The sequence below is a fragment of the Mercenaria mercenaria genome, unplaced genomic scaffold, assembly GCF_021730395.1.
Source record: "Mercenaria mercenaria strain notata unplaced genomic scaffold, MADL_Memer_1 contig_4971, whole genome shotgun sequence".
In the NCBI taxonomy this organism is placed as follows: Eukaryota; Metazoa; Mollusca; class Bivalvia; order Venerida; family Veneridae; genus Mercenaria; species Mercenaria mercenaria.
This window is the reverse complement of record NW_026463244.1, coordinates 1,817-23,236: the sequence shown is the minus strand read 5'-3', so window position 1 is coordinate 23,236 and position 21,420 is coordinate 1,817. Positions and strand designations below refer to the sequence as shown.

At 36.4% G+C, this 21,420-nt stretch overlaps 1 protein-coding gene across 1 annotated transcript in view; it reads right to left on the bottom strand.

Moving 5' to 3' along the window:
* LOC128554362 (uncharacterized) overlaps positions 1-21,210 on the bottom strand; it is a gene marked incomplete at its 5' end in the record, with an annotated part of 34,717 nt that extends 13,507 nt beyond the window's left edge. The window contains one exon of the mRNA XM_053535647.1: positions 20,094-21,210. Within this exon, the coding sequence (XP_053391622.1) occupies positions 20,094-21,210 (1,117 nt within the window). The remainder of the gene's footprint in view (positions 1-20,093) is intronic.
* Between the last annotated feature and the right edge of the window lie 210 nt (positions 21,211-21,420).

The following is a 21,420-nucleotide window of genomic DNA, read 5'->3' as shown; positions in this document are numbered from 1 at the left end:
TTGAAAAATACAGCCTCTATCGCATACACAAGGTTTTTACGTGATATGACCTAGTGACCTAGTTTTTGACCCCAGATGACCCATTTTCGAACTCGGCCTAGATTTCATCAAGGTAATCATTCTGACCAAAATTCATGAAGATCAATTGAAAAATACCGCCTCTATTGCATACACAAGGTTTTTCTTTGATTTGACCTAGTGACCTAGTTTTTGACCCGAGATGACCCATTTTCGAACTCGGCCTAGATTTCATCATGGTTATCATTCTGACCAATATTCATGAAGAAGAATTGAAAAATACAGCCTCTATCGCATACACAAGGTTTTTCTTTGATTTGACCTAGTGACCTAGTTTTTGACCCGAGATGACCCATTTTCGAACTCGGCTTAGATTCCATCAAGATTATCATTCTGACCAATATTCATGAAGATTAATTGAAAAATACCGCCTCTATCGCATACACAAGGTTTTTCTTTGATTTGACCTAGTGACCTAGTTTTTGACCCGAGATGACCCATTTTCGAACTCGGCCTAGATTTCATCAAGGCAATCATTCTGACCATAATTTATGAAGATCAATTGAAAAATACAGCCTCTATCGCATACACAAGGTTTTTCTTTGATTTGACCTAGTGACCTAGTTTTTGACCCGAGATGACCCATTTTCGAACTCAGCCTAGATTTCATCATGGTTATCATTCTGACCAATATTCATGAAGAAGAATTGAAAAATACAGCCTCTATCGCATACACAAGGTTTTTCTTTGATTTGACCTAGTCACCTAGTTTTTGACCCGAGATGACCCATTTTCGAACTCGGCTTAGATTTCATCAAGATTATCATTCTGACCAATATTCATGAAGATTAATTGAAAAATACCGCCTCTATCGCATACACAAGGTTTTTCTTTGATTTGACCTAGTGACCTAGTTTTTGACCCGAGATGACCCATTTTCCAACTCGGCCTAGATTTCATCAAAGTTATCATTCTGACCAATATTCATGAAGATTAAATGAAAAATACAGCCTCTATCGCATACACAAGGTTTTTCTTTGATTTGACCTAGTGACCTAGTTTTTGACCCGAGATGACCCATTTTCGAACTCGGCTTAGATTTCATCAAGATTATCATTCTGACCAATATTCATGAAGATTAATTGAAAAATACAGCCTCTATCGCATACACAAGGTTTTTCTTTGATTTGACCTAGTGACCTAGTTTTTGACCCGAGATGACCCATTTTCGAACTCGGCCTAGATTTCATCAAAGTTATCATTCTGACCAATATTCATGAAGATTAAATGAAAAATACAGCCTCTATCGCATACACAAGGTTTTTCTTTGATTTGACCTAGTGACCTAGTTTTTGACCCGAGATAACCCATTTTCAAACTCAGCCTAAATTTCATCAAGGTTATCATTCTGACCAATATTCATGAAGATTAATTGAAAAATACAGCCTCTATCGCATACACAAGCTAAATGTTGACAGACGACGGACGACAGACAACAGACGACGGACGACAGACGACGGACGCCGGGCAATCAGAAAAACTCACCTGAGCATTGCTCAGGTGAGCTTAAAATAAAAAAGTAGTGGCCTAACTGGTTTATGATATTCTTCTACCAGTTCATCACTCATGTTTATTTCCGGGGATTTATTTATTTCTTTTGTCTTTTTTTTTTCACTTTTTTCAGATGTTGATTATTCTCTTTTTTTCTTTTTTTAGCCACCTAAAGGTGACCAATTTATTTTCCCCATAAATAGGTGAATTAGGGGTCGAGGAATCAACCCCTACTGAGCCTTACAATTATATATACACATAATACAGTTAAATATATATATGCAAATTCTGCAAATAATATGTATATTCTAATCCTTGGCTGATGTATGTTTTTCAGATATAAAAGTTTGAAAGATAATCCCATATAATATGCATGGAGAGAATTAAATTTCCATTAACTTTAGTAATATAGTTTGGTGGCTGAAAGGAATGAAGAAGGATAGAAGCAAAAAAATAAAAAAGACAAGAAGCAATCTGTGTCTGTGTGGTCACCTGTTTACACTGATGAATAGTAGTAAAATTTTGTAATGTCTTATGATAATTGTCATGGTCTGGTTATGTTTGAGGCAAGTTATCCTGTATATAACCACATGCCTGCAAGATTGGCTTCAAATATTTCTCAAAGGTGTCTAGTCTGTTAGTTTTTTTGGCAATATGTTCATATGCAGTAAATGACCATCTTATCATATTTTTAAATGGTTTAATAGACAGAGGTGTACCTAATCTTTTTGGAGAGAAAATACTGTAGGGTCTGGTAAATAAACGCATATTCGAATATAAGCGCATATCAAAAGTAAGCGCATACGGCCTTACCGTTATTCCATATGGGATAATAAGCACGTCATGCCCTTACCATAATTTTGTCTCGAAAGTAGGCGCATATCCGATTACTGGTAAACAAACAACAGATGCAGCAAAAATACGTTATTAACGGTATTATACCATGATTATTGTTTATCATAAATACAGGCGACAAGTGTTCTTACCTGTTGAATAGCCAATAGGTGTTAAAAGATTATTGTCTGATAAAACGATAATCGTTCATGATAATCATGCTTTTTGAATAATAAATGTTTTCAGTAAATAAAAGTAAAAGTTTGAATACCAGGAAAGTTGTTCGCGTTGTCATAACAGTTTGTCGTTCTTTTGTAAATCTGTGAAAAGAATGTGGATAAAATGCTTCAATCTTAGTGTTCAATTATTGAATGGTCCGACAGATTAAACATTATTTGCAAATTATGAATACATTATGCTTTCTTTATGTCTAAATACTGTATGCAATATGCGCACGTCCATGACCATGTTGTACTTTCATTTTAGCCCTGTCAATATTCTTAATATATCAAAAATAGGCGCACACGGCTTGTCTATAAGCGCATATCAAAAATAAGTGCATGGTTTTGGCTTAGATATAAGCACATATCAAAAATAGGCGCACAAAAGTGTTACTAAAAATATTATAAGCGTATACACTTATTTACCAGATTTTACAGTATAATATTTTGTTTACAAATATTATTAGGTTATTTAACATTGTTCTGTACAATACTGAGATATATTTGGAGGAGTACCCAGCTGAGAAAACTATATTGGACGAGCCGCTAGGCGAGTTCAATATGGTTTTCTCAGCTGGGTACGAGTCCAAATATATCTCGTATTGTACAGTACAATGTTAAATAACCTTTTTATTCTATATCTATTTTATCTTACTATAATAATAGTTTAAATTGAAAATGTTTCACTGAATATTGTATTCCTGCCTTTTCTAGTTTTTCCCAGCTTGGTATGAGTGCAAATATATATTTTATTATACAGAACAATGTTAGACCTTAAGGTAATATGCGCCACCTAACGAAAGTCAACGGACCGTTATGAAATTTTGCCGAATCAAAATTGACGATATTTCCGATTGACTGGTATTTTTTTCATTTTTCTGTTATTCTCCATTTCACTGCTGTAAATCTTCAAACATTACCACTAACGTCATTTTTTCAGCAGAGCGCAAAAAGACGTACTTGACTGGATTTTCGATTATCGTTTTAATATACAACTAAAATACAGCAAAAAATCTTTATTTTCAAGTTCATATTAAAATTATCTCTCTAATGATGTATAGTTTGTCATGTTTATTTCGACGTCACATCAGAGGCAAACGATTTATGAACGCAAAACACGCAAAACTAACGTCGAGCTTCACCCAAAATTTTGCGTGAAGATGCCTATATTTCAGAAACTGTTTTTTGAATAAATTTGAGCAAGCGTGCAAAATTTCAGTCGCTATCGATAACGTAAAAGAAAAATGGGGATCACCGTTTTAGATTTCGCTCTATTTACCGTGGCGCTACCCCTACCCCCAGTAAAAAAATAACGTTTTTATACTTATTTCGTAACTTTTTATAAATTTTAATTCCGTTTCTGTTTCTGTTGGTGGATATAATGCTATTAAATTCCAGTAATGATAAAAAGAAGATATGATTAAACGAAATTATTGAAATAAATGAATGATTTCAGGGAATTGCTCTCCTATACATGACACAGAAACACAAAGAGTCCTTTTTATTGAAACAGGATATACGTATCGGTAAAGTGCATTTTAGCCGAAAGTTGTATTCACCTAGAATACGCTGATTTTTATTTGTAGTTGCAGCTTCAATTCCTAAGCACACTTTGTTTAAATTTAATAAAATTAAAAATATTTGTCAAAACGCTAAAACCTTAGCAGAAAAGTGAAGCACATCAAATGTTTAAGTTCTAAGCAAAATGTTTGTAGTCAATCTTAAAGAGATTCTATTACCGGATATTTTGGTGTTCATCTAAGACTTCGTTTTAAATGTATGTTCACGCAGGTATGCTTTATGCCAGTACTGGATATTTCCATGTCAGTGTATTTTTATCTTTCTTTGGTATTCTGTCGAACACATGATAGGGACAAAAGGAATCGTTCTAGAAAATAATACTGCACATGACTTGTGTGCACAAACTGTTATCTGGAGAGGAAACAGGTAAAAGTTTGAATTTCCCCGCCGGAAGTTCAGTTGGCCGGTTCATGTGAGGTAAACAAGATGAAATGGTTTATAAGAAAACGCAGAAGACGGTGCGGTCTTAATAAAAATGCAGTTATTTCGATAAATGAGTGCAGTTTTTACATAGGTTCTATTAAAACAATAGATTATTGGGGCTAAAAGTGCAGTTTGGAAATATAAAGACTGATTCTTTGTTCTTACACATTCTTTTTTATATTTTAGTTGCTTTGTCATTCATGCTACTACAGTGACTGTTCAATATCTGTCACTTAAACGTCAAAACATAAATGAGCCGCGCCATGAGAAAACCAACATAGTGGCTTTGCGATCAGCATGCGCATCCGCGCAGTCTGGTCAGGATCCATGCTGTTCGTTTTCAAAGCCTATTGCAATTAGAGAAACTGTTAGCGAACAGCATGAACCATGACCAGAAAGTTTGCGTCTGATATCAGGAGACGTAGGTTCAAACCATACAAATACCACAATCAAGTTTAAATGTCTCATTTTAAAGGCATTGAAAGCATGCGCACGGTAGATAGTTTAATTAAGCAAATGTGGCCAGAAAATAAAATGGAGACTTTGTAAAACATGACTGTAGTATAAAATTAGATTATAAAATAGGGTAATACATAAAGCCGTGCTCACGTTTTGTGAGCATTTTATTCAATTTACTGCTTAATTTCCAGTAGACGTTTATAATTTTTGTCGTGATATATAGCACATGTACGAACCTGCGTCTTCTGATATCAGGCGCAAACTCTCCTCGGTGTTGTTTGTAACATTTGTTTACCGGGATATATAAACAAGAAAAGTATTTTGTTAAAGTACTCAACATTAATCAAAAGTACCATGAGCTAAACTTTGCAGTGTGAACGTCTTTGAGGTACATGTGATTCTTAACACCCTAAATAAACTGATGGGACAAATCCCTTTCTCTCCTCATTAGAGTACTGTATGCGTAATCTAAATTTCTGTAAACTGTTTCTATGTAAAGATGGAATCATTAACTGCGCACTCTTCGAAATACTATATAGAGTGCACAGGCACTCAGGCAAAATTGTCTGTAATAAAACATGTCTGTATGTCATGTACAGAACATTTTCTAGAAAACATTCATCAGTTTGAAAAATTTAATAAACAAGAGGACCATGATGGTCCTGAATCGCTCACCTCTTCCCACATGACCCAGTTTTGAGTATGACGTCGTTTTTTCTATTATTTCACATAGTGACCTAGTTTATGAGCTCATGTGACCCAGTTTTGAACTTGACCTAGATATTATCAAGATAAAAATTCTGACCAATTTTCATGAAGATCCATTGAAAAATATGGTCTCTAGAGAGGTCACAAGGTTTTTCTATTATTTGACCTATTGACCTAGTTTTCGAAGGTACATGACCCTGTTTTGAACTTTACCTAGATATCATCAAGGTGAACATTCTCACTAATTTTCATGAAGATCTCATGAAAAATATGGCCTCTAGAGAGGTCACAAGGTTTTTCTATTTTTATACCTACCGGCCTAGTTTTTGACCGCACGTGACCCAGTTTCGAAACTGACCTAGATATCATCAAGGTGAACATTCAGATCAATTTTCATGAAGATCCATTGAAAAATATGGCCTCTAGAGAGGTCAAAAGATTTTAATAATTTTAGACCTATTGACCTAGTTTTTGACCGCAGCTGACCCAGTTTCAAAATTGATCTAGATATCATCAAGATGAACATTCAGACCAACTTTCATACAGATCCCATGAAAAGTATGGCCTCTAGAGAGGTCACAAAGTTTTTTATTATTTGACCTACTGACCTAGTTTTTTAAGGCACGTAACCCAGTTTCAAACTTGACCTAGATATCATCAAGGTGAACATTCTGACCAATTTTCATGAAGATCTTGTGAAATATATGGCCTCTAGAGAGGTCACAAGGTTTTTCTATTTCAAGACCTACTGACCTAGTTTTTGACCGCACGTATCCCAGTTTCAAACTTGACCTATATATCATCAAGATAAACATTCAGACCAACTTTCATACAGATCCCATGAAAAATATGGCCTCTAGAGAGGTCACAAGGTTTTTCTATTATTTGACCTACTGACCTACTTTTTGAAGGCATGTGACCCACTTTCGAACTTGACCTAGATATCATCAAGATGAACATTCTGACCAACTTTCATAAAGATCCCACAAAAAATGTGACCTCTAGAGTGGTCACAAGCAAAAGTTATGGAGATCCATTCACAAGTATGGCCTCTAGAGAGGTCACAAGGTTTTTCTATTTTTAGATCTACTGACCTACTTTTTGACCGCACATGACCCTGTTTCGAACTTGACCTAGATATCATCAAGATGAACATTCAGACCAATTTTCATACAGATCCCATGAAAAATATGGCCTTTAGAGAGGTCACAAGGTTTTTCTATTATTTGACCTACTGACCTAGTTTTTAAAGGCACGTGACCCACTTTCGAACTTGACCTAGATATCATCAAGATGAACATTCAGACCAACTTTCATACAGATCCCATGAAAAATATGGCCTCTAGAGAGGTCACAAGGTTTTTCTATTATTTGACCTACTGACCTAGTTTTTGATGGCATGTGACCCACTTTCGAACTTGATCCAGATATCATCAAGGTGAACATTCTGACCAATTTTCATGAAGATCTTGTGAAATATATGGCCTCTAGAGAGGTCAAAAGGTTTTTCTATTTTTAGACCTACTGACCTAGTTTTTGACCGCACCTGACCCAGTTTCAAACTTGACCTAGATATCATCAAGATGAACATTCAGATAAACTTTCATACAGATCCCATGGAAAATATGGCCTTTAGAGAGGTCACAAGGTTTTTCTATTATTTGACCTACTGACCTAGTTTTTGATGGCACGTGACCCAGTTTCAAACTTGACCTAGATATCATCAAGGTGAACATTCTGACCAATTTTCATGTAGATCTTGTGAAATATATGGCCTCTAGAGAGGTCACAAGGTGTTTCTATTTTTAGACCTACTGACCTAGTTTTTGATGGCACGTGACCTAGTTTCGAACATGACCTAGATATCATCAAGGTGAACATTCTGACCAATTTTCATGAAGATCTTGTGAAATATATGGCCTCTAGAGAGGTCACAAGGTTTTTCTATTTTTAGACCTACTGACCTAGTTTTTGAAGGCACATGACCCAGTTTCGAAATTGACCTAGATATCATCAAGATGAACATTCTGACCAACTTTCATAAAGATCCCACAAAAAATGTGACCTCTAGAGTGGTCACAAGCAAAAGTTTACGGACGCACGGACGGACGCCCGACGTACGCTGCGTGATCACAAAAGCTCACCTTGTCACTATGTGACAGGTGAGCTAACAAAAAACGTCTTCATTTTATCTTTATTGTGATATGATTTCATTATATCCAACAGCAGAAACTGATATTATTTCTTTATATCCACCAACAGAAGAAGAAACTGAATTTGAATTAATGGAAATTTACGAAATAAGTATGAAAACGTCGTTATTTTTACTGGGAGTAGGGGAAGCGCAACGGTAAATAGAGCGAAATCTAAATCGGTGACCCCCATTTTTCTTTTAAGGAATCGATAGCAACTGAAATTTTGTACTTCTGTTGAAATTTATTCAAAATACTATCTGACAGTTTTTAAGATATAAGCGTTTTTACACAAAATTTCGGGTGAAACTCAACATTAGTTTTACGTATTTTGCGTTCATAAATCGCTTGCCTCTGATGTGACGTTGAAATAAACATGACAAATTATATATCACTGGAGAGATAATTTTAATATATACTTGAAAATAAAGAAGTTGTATATAGTTGTATATAAAAACGATACTCGAAAAACCAGTCAAGTACTTCATTTTGCGCTCTGCTGAAAAAATGACGTTAGTGGCCATGTTTGAAGATTTACAGCAGTGAAATGGAGAATAACAGAAAAATGAAAAAAATACCAGTCAATCGGAAATATCGTCAATTTTGATTCGGAAAAATTTCATAACGGTCCGTTGACTTTCGTTAGGTGGCGCATATTACCTTAAATAACCTTTTTATTCTATATCTATTTCACTTCATACGTAATATATGTAATTCATTGAATGTTTTTTTTTTCTGCGTATCATCATTAAAACAAGAGGACCATGATGGTCCTGAATCGCTCACCTCTTCCCACATGACCCAGTTTCGAGTATGACATCGTTTTTCCTATTATTTGATATAGTGACCTAGTTTTTGAGCTCATGTGACCCAGTTTTGAACTTGACCTAGATATTATCAAGATAAAAATTCTGACCAATTTTCATGAAGATCCATTGAAAAATATGGTCTCTAGAGAGGTCACAAGGTTTTTCTATTATTTGACCTATTGACCTAGTTTCTGAAGGTACGTGACCCTGTTTTGAAATTTATCTAGATATCATCAAGATGAACATTCTCACTAATTTTCATGAAGATCTCATGAAAAATATGGCCTCTAGACAGGTCACAAGGTTTTTCTATTTTTATACCTACTGGCCTAGTTTTTGATGGCACGTGACCCAGTTTCAAAACTGACCTAGATATCATCAAGGTGAACATACAGATCAATTTTCATGAAGATCCATTGAAAAATATGGCCTCTAGAGAGGTCAAAAGATTTTTTATAATTTTAGACCTACTGACCTAGTTTTTGACCGCAGTTGACCCAGTTTCAAAATTGATCTAGATATCATCAAGATGAACATTCAGACCAACTTTCATACAGATCCCATGAAAAGTATGGCCTCTAGAGAGGTCACAAAGTTTTTTATTATTTGACCTTCTGACCTAGTTTTTTAAGGCACGTAACCCAGTTTCAAACTTGACCTAGATATCATCAAGGTGAACATTCTGACCAATTTTCATAAAGATCTTGTGAAATATATGGCCTCTAGAGAGGTCACAAGGTTTTTCTATTTCAAGACCTACTGACCTAGTTTTTGATCGCAGTTGACCCAGTTTCAAACTTGACCTATATATCATCAAGATAAACATTCAGACCAACTTTCATACAGATCCCATGAAAAATATGGCCTCTAGAGAGGTCACAAGGTTTTTCTATTATTTGACCTACTGACCTACTTTTTGAAGGCATGTGACCCACTTTCGAACTTGACCTAGATATCGTCAAGATGAACATTCTGACCAACTTTCATAAAGATCCCACAAAAAATGTGACCTCTAGAGTGGTCACAAGCAAAAGTTATGGAGATCCATTCACAAGTATGGCCTCTAGAGAGGTCACAAGGTTTTTCTATTTTTGATCTACTGACCTACTTTTTGACCGCACATGACCCTGTTTCGAACTTGACCTAGGTATCATCAAGACGAACATTCAGACCAACTTTCATACAGATCCCATGAAAAATATGGCCTTTAGAGAGGTCGCAAGGTTTTTCTATTATTTGACCTACTGACCTAGTTTTTAAAGGCACGTGACCCACTTTCGAACTTGACCTAGATATCATCAAGATGAACATTCAGACCAACTTTCATACAGATCCCATGAAAAATATGGTCTCTAGAGATTTTGTTTGTTTGTTTTGGGTTTAACGCCGTTTTTCAACAGTATTATAGTCATGTAACGGCGGGCAGTTAACCTAACCAGTGTTCCTGGATTCTGTACCAGTACAAACCAGTTCTCCGCAAGTAACTGCCAACTTCCCCACATGAATCAGAGGTGGAGGACTAATGATTTCAGACACAATGTCATTTATCAAATAGTCACGGAGAACATACGCCCCGCCCGAGGATCGAACTCACGACCCCGCGATCCGTAGACCGACGCTCTACCTACTAGTTTTTTATGGCACGTGACCCAGTTTCAAACTTGACCTAGATATCATCAAGGTGAACATTCTGACCAACTTTCATACAGATCCCATGAAAAATATGGCCTTTAGAGAGGTCACAAGGTTTTTCTATTATTTGACCTACTGACCTAGTTTTTGACCGCACATGACCCTGTTTCGAACTTGACCTAGATATCATCAAGATGAACATTCAGACCAACTTTCATACAGATCCCATGAAAAATATGGCCTTTAGAGAGGTCACAAGGTTTTTCTATTATTTGACCTACTGACCTAGTTTTTGACAGCACGTGACCCACTTTCGAACTTGATCTAGATATCATCAAGATGAACATTCAAACCAATATTCATACAGATCCCATGAAAAATATGGCCTCTAGAGAGGTCACAAAGTTTTTCTATTATTTGACCTACTGACCTAGTTTTTGACGACACGTGACCCATTTTCGAACTTGACCTAGATATCATCAAGGTGAACATTCTCACCAATCTTCATGAAGATCTCATGAAATATATGGCCTCTAGAGAGGTCACAAGGTTTTTCTATTTTTAGACCTACTGACCTAATTTTTGACCGCACGTGACCCAGTTTCGAAACTGACCTAGATATCATCAAGATGAACATTCAGACCAACTTTCATACAGATCCCATGAAAAATATGGCCTTTAGAGAGGTCACAAGGTTTTTCTATTATTTGACCTACTGACCTAGTTTTTGACAGCACGTGACCCAGTTTTGAAGCTGGCCTAGATATCATCAAGGTGAACGTTCTGACCAATTTTCATGAAGATCTTGTCAAATATATGGCCTCTAGAGAGGTCACAAGGTTTTTCTGTTTTTAAACCTACTGACCTAGTTTTGGACTGGACGTGACCCAGTTTCGAACTTGACCTAGATATCATCAAGGTGAACATTCTGACCAATTTTCATGAAGATCTTTGAAATATATGGCCTCTAGAGAGGTCACAAGGTTTTTCTATTTTTAGACCTACTGACCTAGTTTTTGATGGCACGTGACCCAGTTTTGAACTTGACTTAGATATCATCAAGATAAACATTCTGACCAACTTTCATAAAGATCCCATGAAATATGTGACCTCTAGAGTGGTCACAAGCAAAAGTTTACGGACGCATGGACGGACGGACGGACGAGGGACACCGTGCGATCACAAAAGCTCACCTTGTCACTTTTTGACAGGTGAGCTAAAAAGTATATGGTGCAACCTCTCTACAACAGCCATTTTGCGATATGGGTGGTTATAATACTTGGCTGAGATGTTATGCCCACAAACATTGTCAGCAAGTTTGGTAAAGATCAGATGAAAACTGTTAGACTTAAAAGAGCGGACAAGGCTAAATTTCCTGTTTTTCGAGTAATTCAAGGACTATAATCAAAGAGTGCCTGGTACAATTTGGCTGGTTATCGAAACTGGCCGAGATGTAATGCCCACAAACATTGTCAGCAAGTTTGGTGAAGATCCGACGAAAACTGAATTATAGAGCAGACATGTTTTGGATGCTGACCGCCCATCCGCTGCCATTCATAATCTTCTCCATTTTGTTTCTTAACCGTTAAATAAAAACTGCTTAGGTAGAACGGCTTCTTTTAGCGACTTTTCAAATATTCCAACATCTGATGATCCTTTTTACTGTATTTTTAAGTTTTTGATTATTAACGAACGTTTTAATATCTAAATCAGATAGCATTGTTATCCCTTAAATCATTTTTGTGTTTTGTAAAAAAACAAAAAACTCAAATTAAATCCAGATTTCAAGACGCATAATCAAACTCTGTACATAGAGCGCCTACTTCATCCGATTTACTTTCAGAACATTTTCACGCGTTTCGGGCTTTATCGTATGTTTAACATGGGACTGTTGAACCGTCCAAATACATAAAATACTGTATGCAATATGCGCACGTCCAATTTTGATCTTATATAAATATGATTTCTGTGGTTTATTCTATACTGAAACCATTGTACTAGTAATAATAAGCTTATTGGGAGATTAAAGGGGGATTGATAGATCTCTTTCCAAGTTTCATTTTCTATATTGTAAGTTTTGTCCCATTTACCTTTAGATGTTGGAACATCATTATTTTTATTAAGAATATTGTTAAAATCACTACATCCTTTTGTGCTTTTAAAAAATAAATTTATTTTGGGTGGTCTTATAGGATATGTTAGTTTTGTAACCCCAGTTATCTTCAGAATTTTTTATTTATATGAAGTTAACGATGCTTTAAATCCGATGTATTGTAAAAAGTTAAACTTTATGTTAAGTTTTTCTTCTAATTTCGGGGGATTTAGACATTAATTTTATTTCAGAAGACTTCCCCCTTCTCTCTTATTTGCAATAAGTCTTGACCTTACAGCTCCATAGGACTTTTGTTCCAGTCAGAGTTTATATTTCATATTAATTGCTGATTTACAAGTAAGTTTTCTGCTATTTTTTCTCAAAGTGATTTTGATTGTTTTTCAATGAAATAACATTTTCATGTGGTATTTACAATTATTTACACCACTATCATAACAAAGATCATGACTTGCCATACTGCATCTAGTTTATTAACAGGAGGTTCATTATCTAAAGGGTTACCAGGATCACAATACTTCTATCTGGGGAGTGCTTACCTTTTCTTAGGTAAAAAAGGTAACATAGCATGCAGATCAAACATGAACAAGTTAAATCAAAGGATCAACCAGTGCCAGATATGGATGATTTTAATATTCTAGGTTTGTAGGGGAAACAATGTGGAAACAAAAGAAAGATACTACTGAGATTGAACAAGGAAGCCACCAGATAGACACATATACATGAAAGTAGTGATTCTGAAGGAATTTAAACTATGTACTAGCAACAGGGCATAATAATCTTGAAGTAAACAAGAGCTGTCGGAGGACAGCAACGCTCGACTATTCAACAGCCTTGTCAGTTGAATGAATACAACAGTCAAAAAGGAGGCATAATTTAGTAAACAAGAGATCACAAAGTGATCTTGGCGCCCAACATTGAGCCATTTTTGAATGTTCCAAATTTCAAGACTAGCTCAAGGTCAAAATCAAGGTAAAATTTCATTTCGGTACACAACACTGTGCATGTGGTTCATGCATGTGGTCTAAATTTGAAAGCTGCAGCTTGAGAAATGTGAAAGTAGGTCACTAGATCAATTTCAAGGTCAAAGTTCATTTCGGTACATGAAACTATGCATGTGCTTCTAACTTGGAGGCTGTAGCTTTAGAAAAGTTAAAGTAGATACTAGGCAAAAATCAATGTCAAATTTCAATTCAGAACACAAAAATATGTATGTGAACCAATTTTAAAGCCTGTAGCTTCAGAAATGTGAAAAAAGGTCACTAGGTCAATCTCAAGATCAAAGCTCATTTCGGTATACAAAACTATGCATGTGGTCCAAATTTGAAGGCTGTAGCTTGAGAAATGTGAAAGTAGGTCACTAGGTCAAATTCAAGGTCAAATTTTATTTCAGAACACAAAACCATGCATGTGGTCCAAAAATAGGTCACTAAAACAATGTCAAAGTCAAAGATTTTTTCGGTACACAAAACTATGCATGTGGTCCAAATTGAAGGCTGTAGCTACAGAAATGTGAAAGTAGGCACTAGGACCACTAGATGATGCTACATTTCAAATATCAAAGCCTTATGCTTTGTGGTTTGGACAAGAAGATTTTCAAAGTTTTTCCCTATATAAGTCTATGTAAACCATGTGACCCCCAGGGCAGGGCCATATTTGACCCTAGGGGAATAATTTGAACAATCTTAGTAGAAGACCACTAGATAATGTCACATACAACATATCAAAGTCCTAGGCCCTGTGGTTTTGGACAAGAGGTTTTTCAAAGTTTTTTTCTATATAAGTCTATATAAACCATGTGACCCCCGGGGCAGGGCCATATTTGACCCCAAGGAAATAATTTGAATCATCTTGGCAGAGGACCACTAGATGATGCTACATACCAAATATCAAAGCACTAGGCTCTGTGGTTTTGAACAAGAATATTTTCAAAGTTTTTCCCTATATTAAGACACTGTATTTTAGAAACTTTATGACATTGTTTCAATTTTTGATAATTGTTTTATTTGCGATAACAGCAGGTGTAGGTGTTACTTTTTAAATTTTTGTGAGTGTTTACATTTCAACATTTATTTTTTTAAGGCTTGTTAGGCCCCATGTGGTTCTGGCACGATCTGTGTATGAAAAGCATTGGAACCACTGCCTTACCCTTGCATGATCGTAAGAGGCGACTTATAGGGTCTTAACACTTGGTTTTTCAGTAACTCTGTGATTCCAGCAGGTATGCAAATTTTGATTCCATACCTAATGTTTTTATTTCGATGTAACTGAGATGTGGAACCAAAACTTGTAGTCCTGTTTGGCGCCATATAACCTATACTGTGTTGGTGCACCATAAAACCCAAATAAACTAGAAAATGCTTTTGTAAAAAAGCGCATGTCTCCCCCAATACAAAGTCCTATAGGCAAGAAGTCAATAGGGGTCAGGAGCAAAAGTCAAAGAGACACTGATGGTTGGCTGCAATAGGGATCATCTACTTGGCATGTCCAGTCATCCCGCTAAATTTCAACACTCTTGGCCTAGTGGTTCTCAAGTCACTGTTCAGGCTCCTGTGACCTTGACCTTTGATCAAGTGACCTCAAAATAAATAGGGGTCATCTACTCTGCATGTCCAATCATCCTATTAAGTTTCAACACTGTAGGTCAAGTGGTTCTCAAGTTATTTCCAAAAAATGATTTTACATGAACAGGCCACTGTGACCTTGACCTTTAATTGACTGACCCCAAAATCAATAGGGGTCATCTACTCTGCATGTTCAATCATCCTATGAAGTTTCAACATTCTGGGTCAAGTGGTTATCAAGTTATTGATCGGAACTGGTTATCAATGTTCAGGCACCTGTGACCTTGACCTTTAATGGAGTGACCCCAAAAACAATAGGGGTCATTTACTCTGCATGAACAATCATCCTATGAAGTTTCAACATTCTGGGTCGAGAGGTTCTCAAGTTATTGATTGGAAATGGTTTTCCATGTTCAGGCCCCTGTGGCCTTGACCTTTAACAGAGTGACCCCAAAATCGTTAGGGTTCATCTACTCTGCATGACCAATCATCCTATGAAGTTTCATCATTCTGGGTCAAGTGGTTCTCAAGTTACTGACCGGAAATGGTTTTCCATGTTCAGGCCCCTGTGACCTTGACCTTTACTGGAGTGACCCCAAAATCGATAGGGGTCATCTTCTTTGCATGTACAATCATCCTATGAAGTTTCAACATTCTGGGTCAAGTAGTTCTCTAGTTATTGATCGGAAATGGTTTTCCATGTTCAGGCCCCTGTGACCTTGACCTTTGATGGAGTGACCCCAAAATCAATAGGGGTCATCTACTCTTTATGACCAATCATCCTATGAAGTTTCAACATTCTGGGTCAAGTGGTTCTCTAGTTATTGTTCGGAAATGGTTTTCAATGTTCAGGCCCCTGTGACCTTGACCTTTGACGGAGTGACCCTAAAATCAATATGGGTCATCTACTCTTCATGACCAATTATCCTATGAAGTTTCAACATTCTGGGTCAAGTGGTTCTCTAGTTATTGATCGGAAATGGTTTTCCATGTTCAGGCCCCTGTGACCTTGACCTTTGATGGAGTGACCCCAAAATCAATAGGGGTCATCTACTCTTCATGACCAATCATCCTATGAAGTTTCAACATTCTGGGTCAGGTGGTTCTCTAGTTATTGATCGGAAATGGTTTTCAATGTTCAGGCCCCTGTGACCTTGACCTTTGACAGAGTGATCTCAAAAACAATAGGGGTCGTCTACTCCAGCAGCCCTACAACCCTATAAAGTTTGAAGGTTCTAGGTCAAATGGTTCTCCAGTTATTGCTCGGAAATGAAGTGTGACGTACGTACGGACGGACGGACAGGGCAAAAACAATATGTCTCCTGGGGGAGACATAATAAATAAACAAATTAAGGCTTGTTAGATTAAATGTGCAATGCAATTGAATTTGTCATTGTATAGAAATACAGTCTAACCTGTCTTAAGCATCCAGCCAGGGAAAGCAGACAATTTGGCCACTTAAACCAGGTGACCACTGATCGGAGGTGCAGCCAGTATACATGTATTGTTCAGACTTCTGACCAGTTTAGCTTTTAGGCCCATTTCTTTTTCGGTTTTCTATTAAGGCCCATTTCTTTTTCGGTTTTCTATTATTATTTTACCAGGATACATTGACGTGTATTTGCTTTCGCAATACGAATGGTCTTCCTAGCAATCTAAAACTCTGGCGTGTTATTTTCACAACAAAAATTGTTACAGACAATTTTCCAACTTCAAAACAAGTTTGTTTACAAGTTTCGCCATTTTGGTAAGTGAAGCTACTCTCTGCGCTTATTGTCTACGATCTAAGATTGCCGTTACGTTCCATAAAAGATCGAGTGGATTATATTTCTTTCAAACACAATAAATTTCATATAAATCTGATAGTATTTTGATGAAAGAAATATACAAAATTAAAAATATTATGCTACTAATTAGATATCGAATATTATCTTTAACCGAGAGCAAACTGAGAACAACAAAATTGACATGAGGTGACATGCTAATTGTCGATAATTACTGGCCATCTGATCATAACAAAAGGGGATCACACCTTTGGTTATCAGTTTTAATTGAGAAGCTCATGTCATTTTGTCATTCTTGTGGTGAAGTAACGCGAAACTTAGCAATCACGTGTTTCTCAAAATTCATGTATCTTCGGCGGTTATCGCCTAAAAATAATTGGTTTTGGAAGAAACATGGCCACTGAAAGGGGTCAAATATGGTGGTCGGGAGACAATTTTGGTGGCTGCTGGCCATGGACAGGAGGTGGACGCTGAATAAAGTGAGGAAATAGAGGAAAATCCATCAGGGGCATCATAAAATGACCGCTGAATGGAGGTGACCGCTGATTGGAGGTGACCATTAGTGCAGGTTAGACTGTAGGTGTTTAATCAAATTAATCAGTTCCAGTTTAGTTTAAAATTAGGGATGGGAACGAATATTCGAATATTCGAAAATCGGTCGAATATTCGAATATGAAAATCAAATTCGAATATTCGTAAATTATTGTATTTTTTTTCTTCAAAGTATCATTGATTTGGGGCAATATGAGCATGCTAATTCTACAGAATAAAACCATGTCATGTTTGTTTATCGAGTATCAAAATATGTCCAATTAACAAGAAAATAGCAATGCATAATTGGCAGGGGCCATCGTTACGGATTAACAGTTTGCAACAGGCGTCAATGTGTCAGATGCATGTCAAAAGATCTCCAATTAACAAGAAAATTGCAATGCATAATTACCTGGGGTCATCGCTACGGATTAACAGTTTGTATTAGGCGTAAATGTGATATCTTTTTATCTTTTGTTCATTTTTACTGGCGCCTGTTTTATGTAACAAGTTGTAGAATTTTTTTTTTCGAAAACAATACCGAACTTGTAAATATTGCCGATCTTTTCACAATATTTTGTACGATGTTTCAGACCATCCGCAGAATCAGTTTTCATCCGCAATCGGCCGTATTCGAATTAAATTTTGAAGTACTTTATAAGAAAATCAAGAAATAACTTATGATTGATGCATAAGTTCATGTTGATGGAGGTTTAAGTCTGCCTTACTTGCTTTTTACACGACGATTTTTACACGCCGATTGAAAATTTTCGAAATGGCGGCGGTAATACAACAGCGCATCACGTGTTTAAATGGGACAACCTGCTATTTTTAAATAAAATTGCGACGGTCTAAATTATAATCGTTTTGATTTTTTGTATCATTTTGAAGCTAAAACACTGAATTAGTTAAATATGTTCATGATTATACTGACAGAATAGTGAAATAAAACGCTAGGATCGGCGGGTTTTGCTAGGTAGGATCGGGTTACCCAAAAAAACCCCAGTTTTTGGCCTTATTACGTACGATGATCCACGCTTTAAACAAATGAATACGTTGTGTATATGCTAATCACTTAATAAGAATTAAAAGCTTCCATTAAAACAAACCGAATATTCGAATATATTCGAATATGGCAAACCGAATATTCGAATATTGATTTCAGTATTCGTTCCCATCCCTATTTAAAATCATAGCAAGTACAGTTTGGATGCATCCAAGATGTGAGAAACAAATCGAGTTCATATATTAGAAAGTGCATCAAAACTTTAACCTCACATGAAATTCTAAGTAAAAAGTTGAGATAATTCATAACATATTGATGCGAGATTTATGACCATTGTGCCATATGATGTGGGTGATGATGAGGAATAACTATTTTAAGTTTGAAACAAATCCATTACAGAGATAAAGAAAAAGTGCCAAGGTGTGGACACTGACGCTAGGTTGAGTAGGACAGCTCTACTTGTATAGTCAAGCTAAAAATCAACTATTTGTTATATGTAAAACAAGAGGATCAAGATGACCCTGAATCGCTCACCTGAGTAAAATGAGCCACATGTTTCAAACGGCAAACTGATGCTAAAATATTAGAAAGTAGGTCAGTAAGTCACATTCATGGTCACTGAAAAACAGTTTTAAGATTGGTGTGCAAAACTGTACATGTCATCCAAATTTCAAGGCTGTATCTTAAAAAACAAGAAAGTAGGTCAGTAGGTCAAGGTCACACTCAAGTGATCCCTAATCGCTTGGGTCATCAGGTAATTATAATTAAACAGTCTAGGAAATATGACCTGACAATTTTTGAAGTAGTTTTCCTATATAACTCATAATTATAACAAGTGACCCCCAGGGTGGGGCCTCTTTTCACCCAAGGGGCATAATTTGAACAAACTTGTTAGAGATCCACCAGGCAATGTTACACTCCAAATATCAAATGCCTAGGCCTTGAAATTTCAGACAAGATGTTCTTTAATTTTTTCCTATTTAAGTCTAAGTTAAACTTGGTACCCCCAGGGCAGGGCCTCTTTTCACCCTAGGGACATAATTTGAACAATATTGGTAGAGAAACACTAGGAAAGGCAACATACTTAATATCAAAAGCCTAGGCCTTGCAGTTTCAGGCAGGATTTTTAAAGTTTTTTTTTCTATATAAGTCTATGTAAAACATGCCCCCCAGGCAGAGCCTCTTTTCAAGCCATGGGCATAATTTGAATAATTCTGGTAGAGGACCACAAGGCAATGCTACATACAAAATATCAAAGGCCTAGGTCATGTGGTTTTAGACAAGATTTTTAAAGTTTTTACTATATGTCTATGTAAAACTTGTGACCCCCCAGGGCAGGGCCTCTTTTCACACCAGGGGCACAATTTGAACAATCTTGATAGAGGACCATAAGATGTTGTCACATGCCAAATATCAAGGCTCTATGCCTTGCGGTTTTGGACAAGAAGATTTTTAAAGTTTTTCTGCATGGAATTAAATTCTTTGAACAATTTCGAAAGGGGACCACCAAAGATCATTCCTGTAAAGTAATTCTGCCAAGTGGTTTTCAAGAAGAAGAGTTTTTTAGAAAATGTTGACGGACAGACGACGGACATTGAGCGGTCACAAAAGCTCACCATGAGCCTTTGGCTCAGGTGAGCTAAAAAATGTAAGAGCAATATTTTTCATACCTGATGATAGTAAAGGAAGAGCGAGAGTGTAAACATTTTGCTCGTCTGCTGTTAAAACCACCTTGAGAAGTAAGTCTTCAAATGCCTTCAATTTCTCCTGGCTTACTGTGTAAATATATGGTATTTTGACAAGCATAACCTGATCTGTCAAAGGAAGGCTGCAATTTTTGATTACTCTACATTCATTCTCCTTCAAACACTTATTCTCTTTGGTGGCTGATTCATGGCATTTTTCTTTAAACTGACTTCCTTTGATGGATGCTAACTGTCCAACAATACCTTTGGAAGAAGAATTAATACCACCTATGTATATAACAGAAGGCACAACAATGCAATCAGCTTTCGTATGTGCTATATCACCTTTTTGCACAAAAATGAGCAAGTCTGAAATCCTGTAACAATAACTAAACATTCCAGTCTGGTCAGGTACTGGAAGCTGCAATGATTGTGATATCAGGCAAGATGCTTTTTCAACCTCATCAAAATGAAGACCTGTTATCATGACATCTTGATTATTGCTAGTTATGCAGCAAAATACTTTCATTTCTTCCTGGACCTTCTCAATGGCTTGTGTGGCTAATGTCAGGTCGGTTTCACTCTGTATTTGTATGTGCCTTTCATTATTTTTTAGGATTTGAAGCTCTCGTTCTACTTGCTGTTTAACTGTGGGTATATTTCTGCTTGTTGATATTAACATACCATGTGCAGTTATATCATAACATATGCGTATATTCTTTTCTTCATTGGTAGTTTCTTCTAATTTGCACAGCAACATAAAGGCTTGATATTCAGTTTCTGACATCCTAACCAAAATGGGTGAGTGATGAATCTGGCCGAAATGGTCTTCATTCAAGGGCATAGGTACTAAACTTTTACCACTACTATCAAACATGCCATCAGACATTATAGGATCATCTAGTGCAGAACTGCTTTCTAAATAGTTCTCCAGCTCAAGTATGTCATGAAACATGCCTCCAACTTTCACAGCATCTTCTGAGCAGAAAATTTTCACATTGAACTTCTCCTCTACTTTTACTCTCCAGTTATCCCAATCATTTGACTTTTTCTTGAAACGGACAATTCCTGGGTTAAGTTCTGCAGTCACCTCATATGTTTCCTGCAATGAACAAACAATATATGTAATAAAGTAATCAATTTGCCACATTATTTTGTGTAATGTAATTACAAGGTACAATTTTTATTTGAACAGACTTTTAGGCAAACTGGTAATAAGATAAAGACTTGGACATTTCTTCATCAACTCATTTTATCAGCATAGTCTATCACTGTCTAAAAAGTCCAAGACACATCAGAGTTATTTTGACAG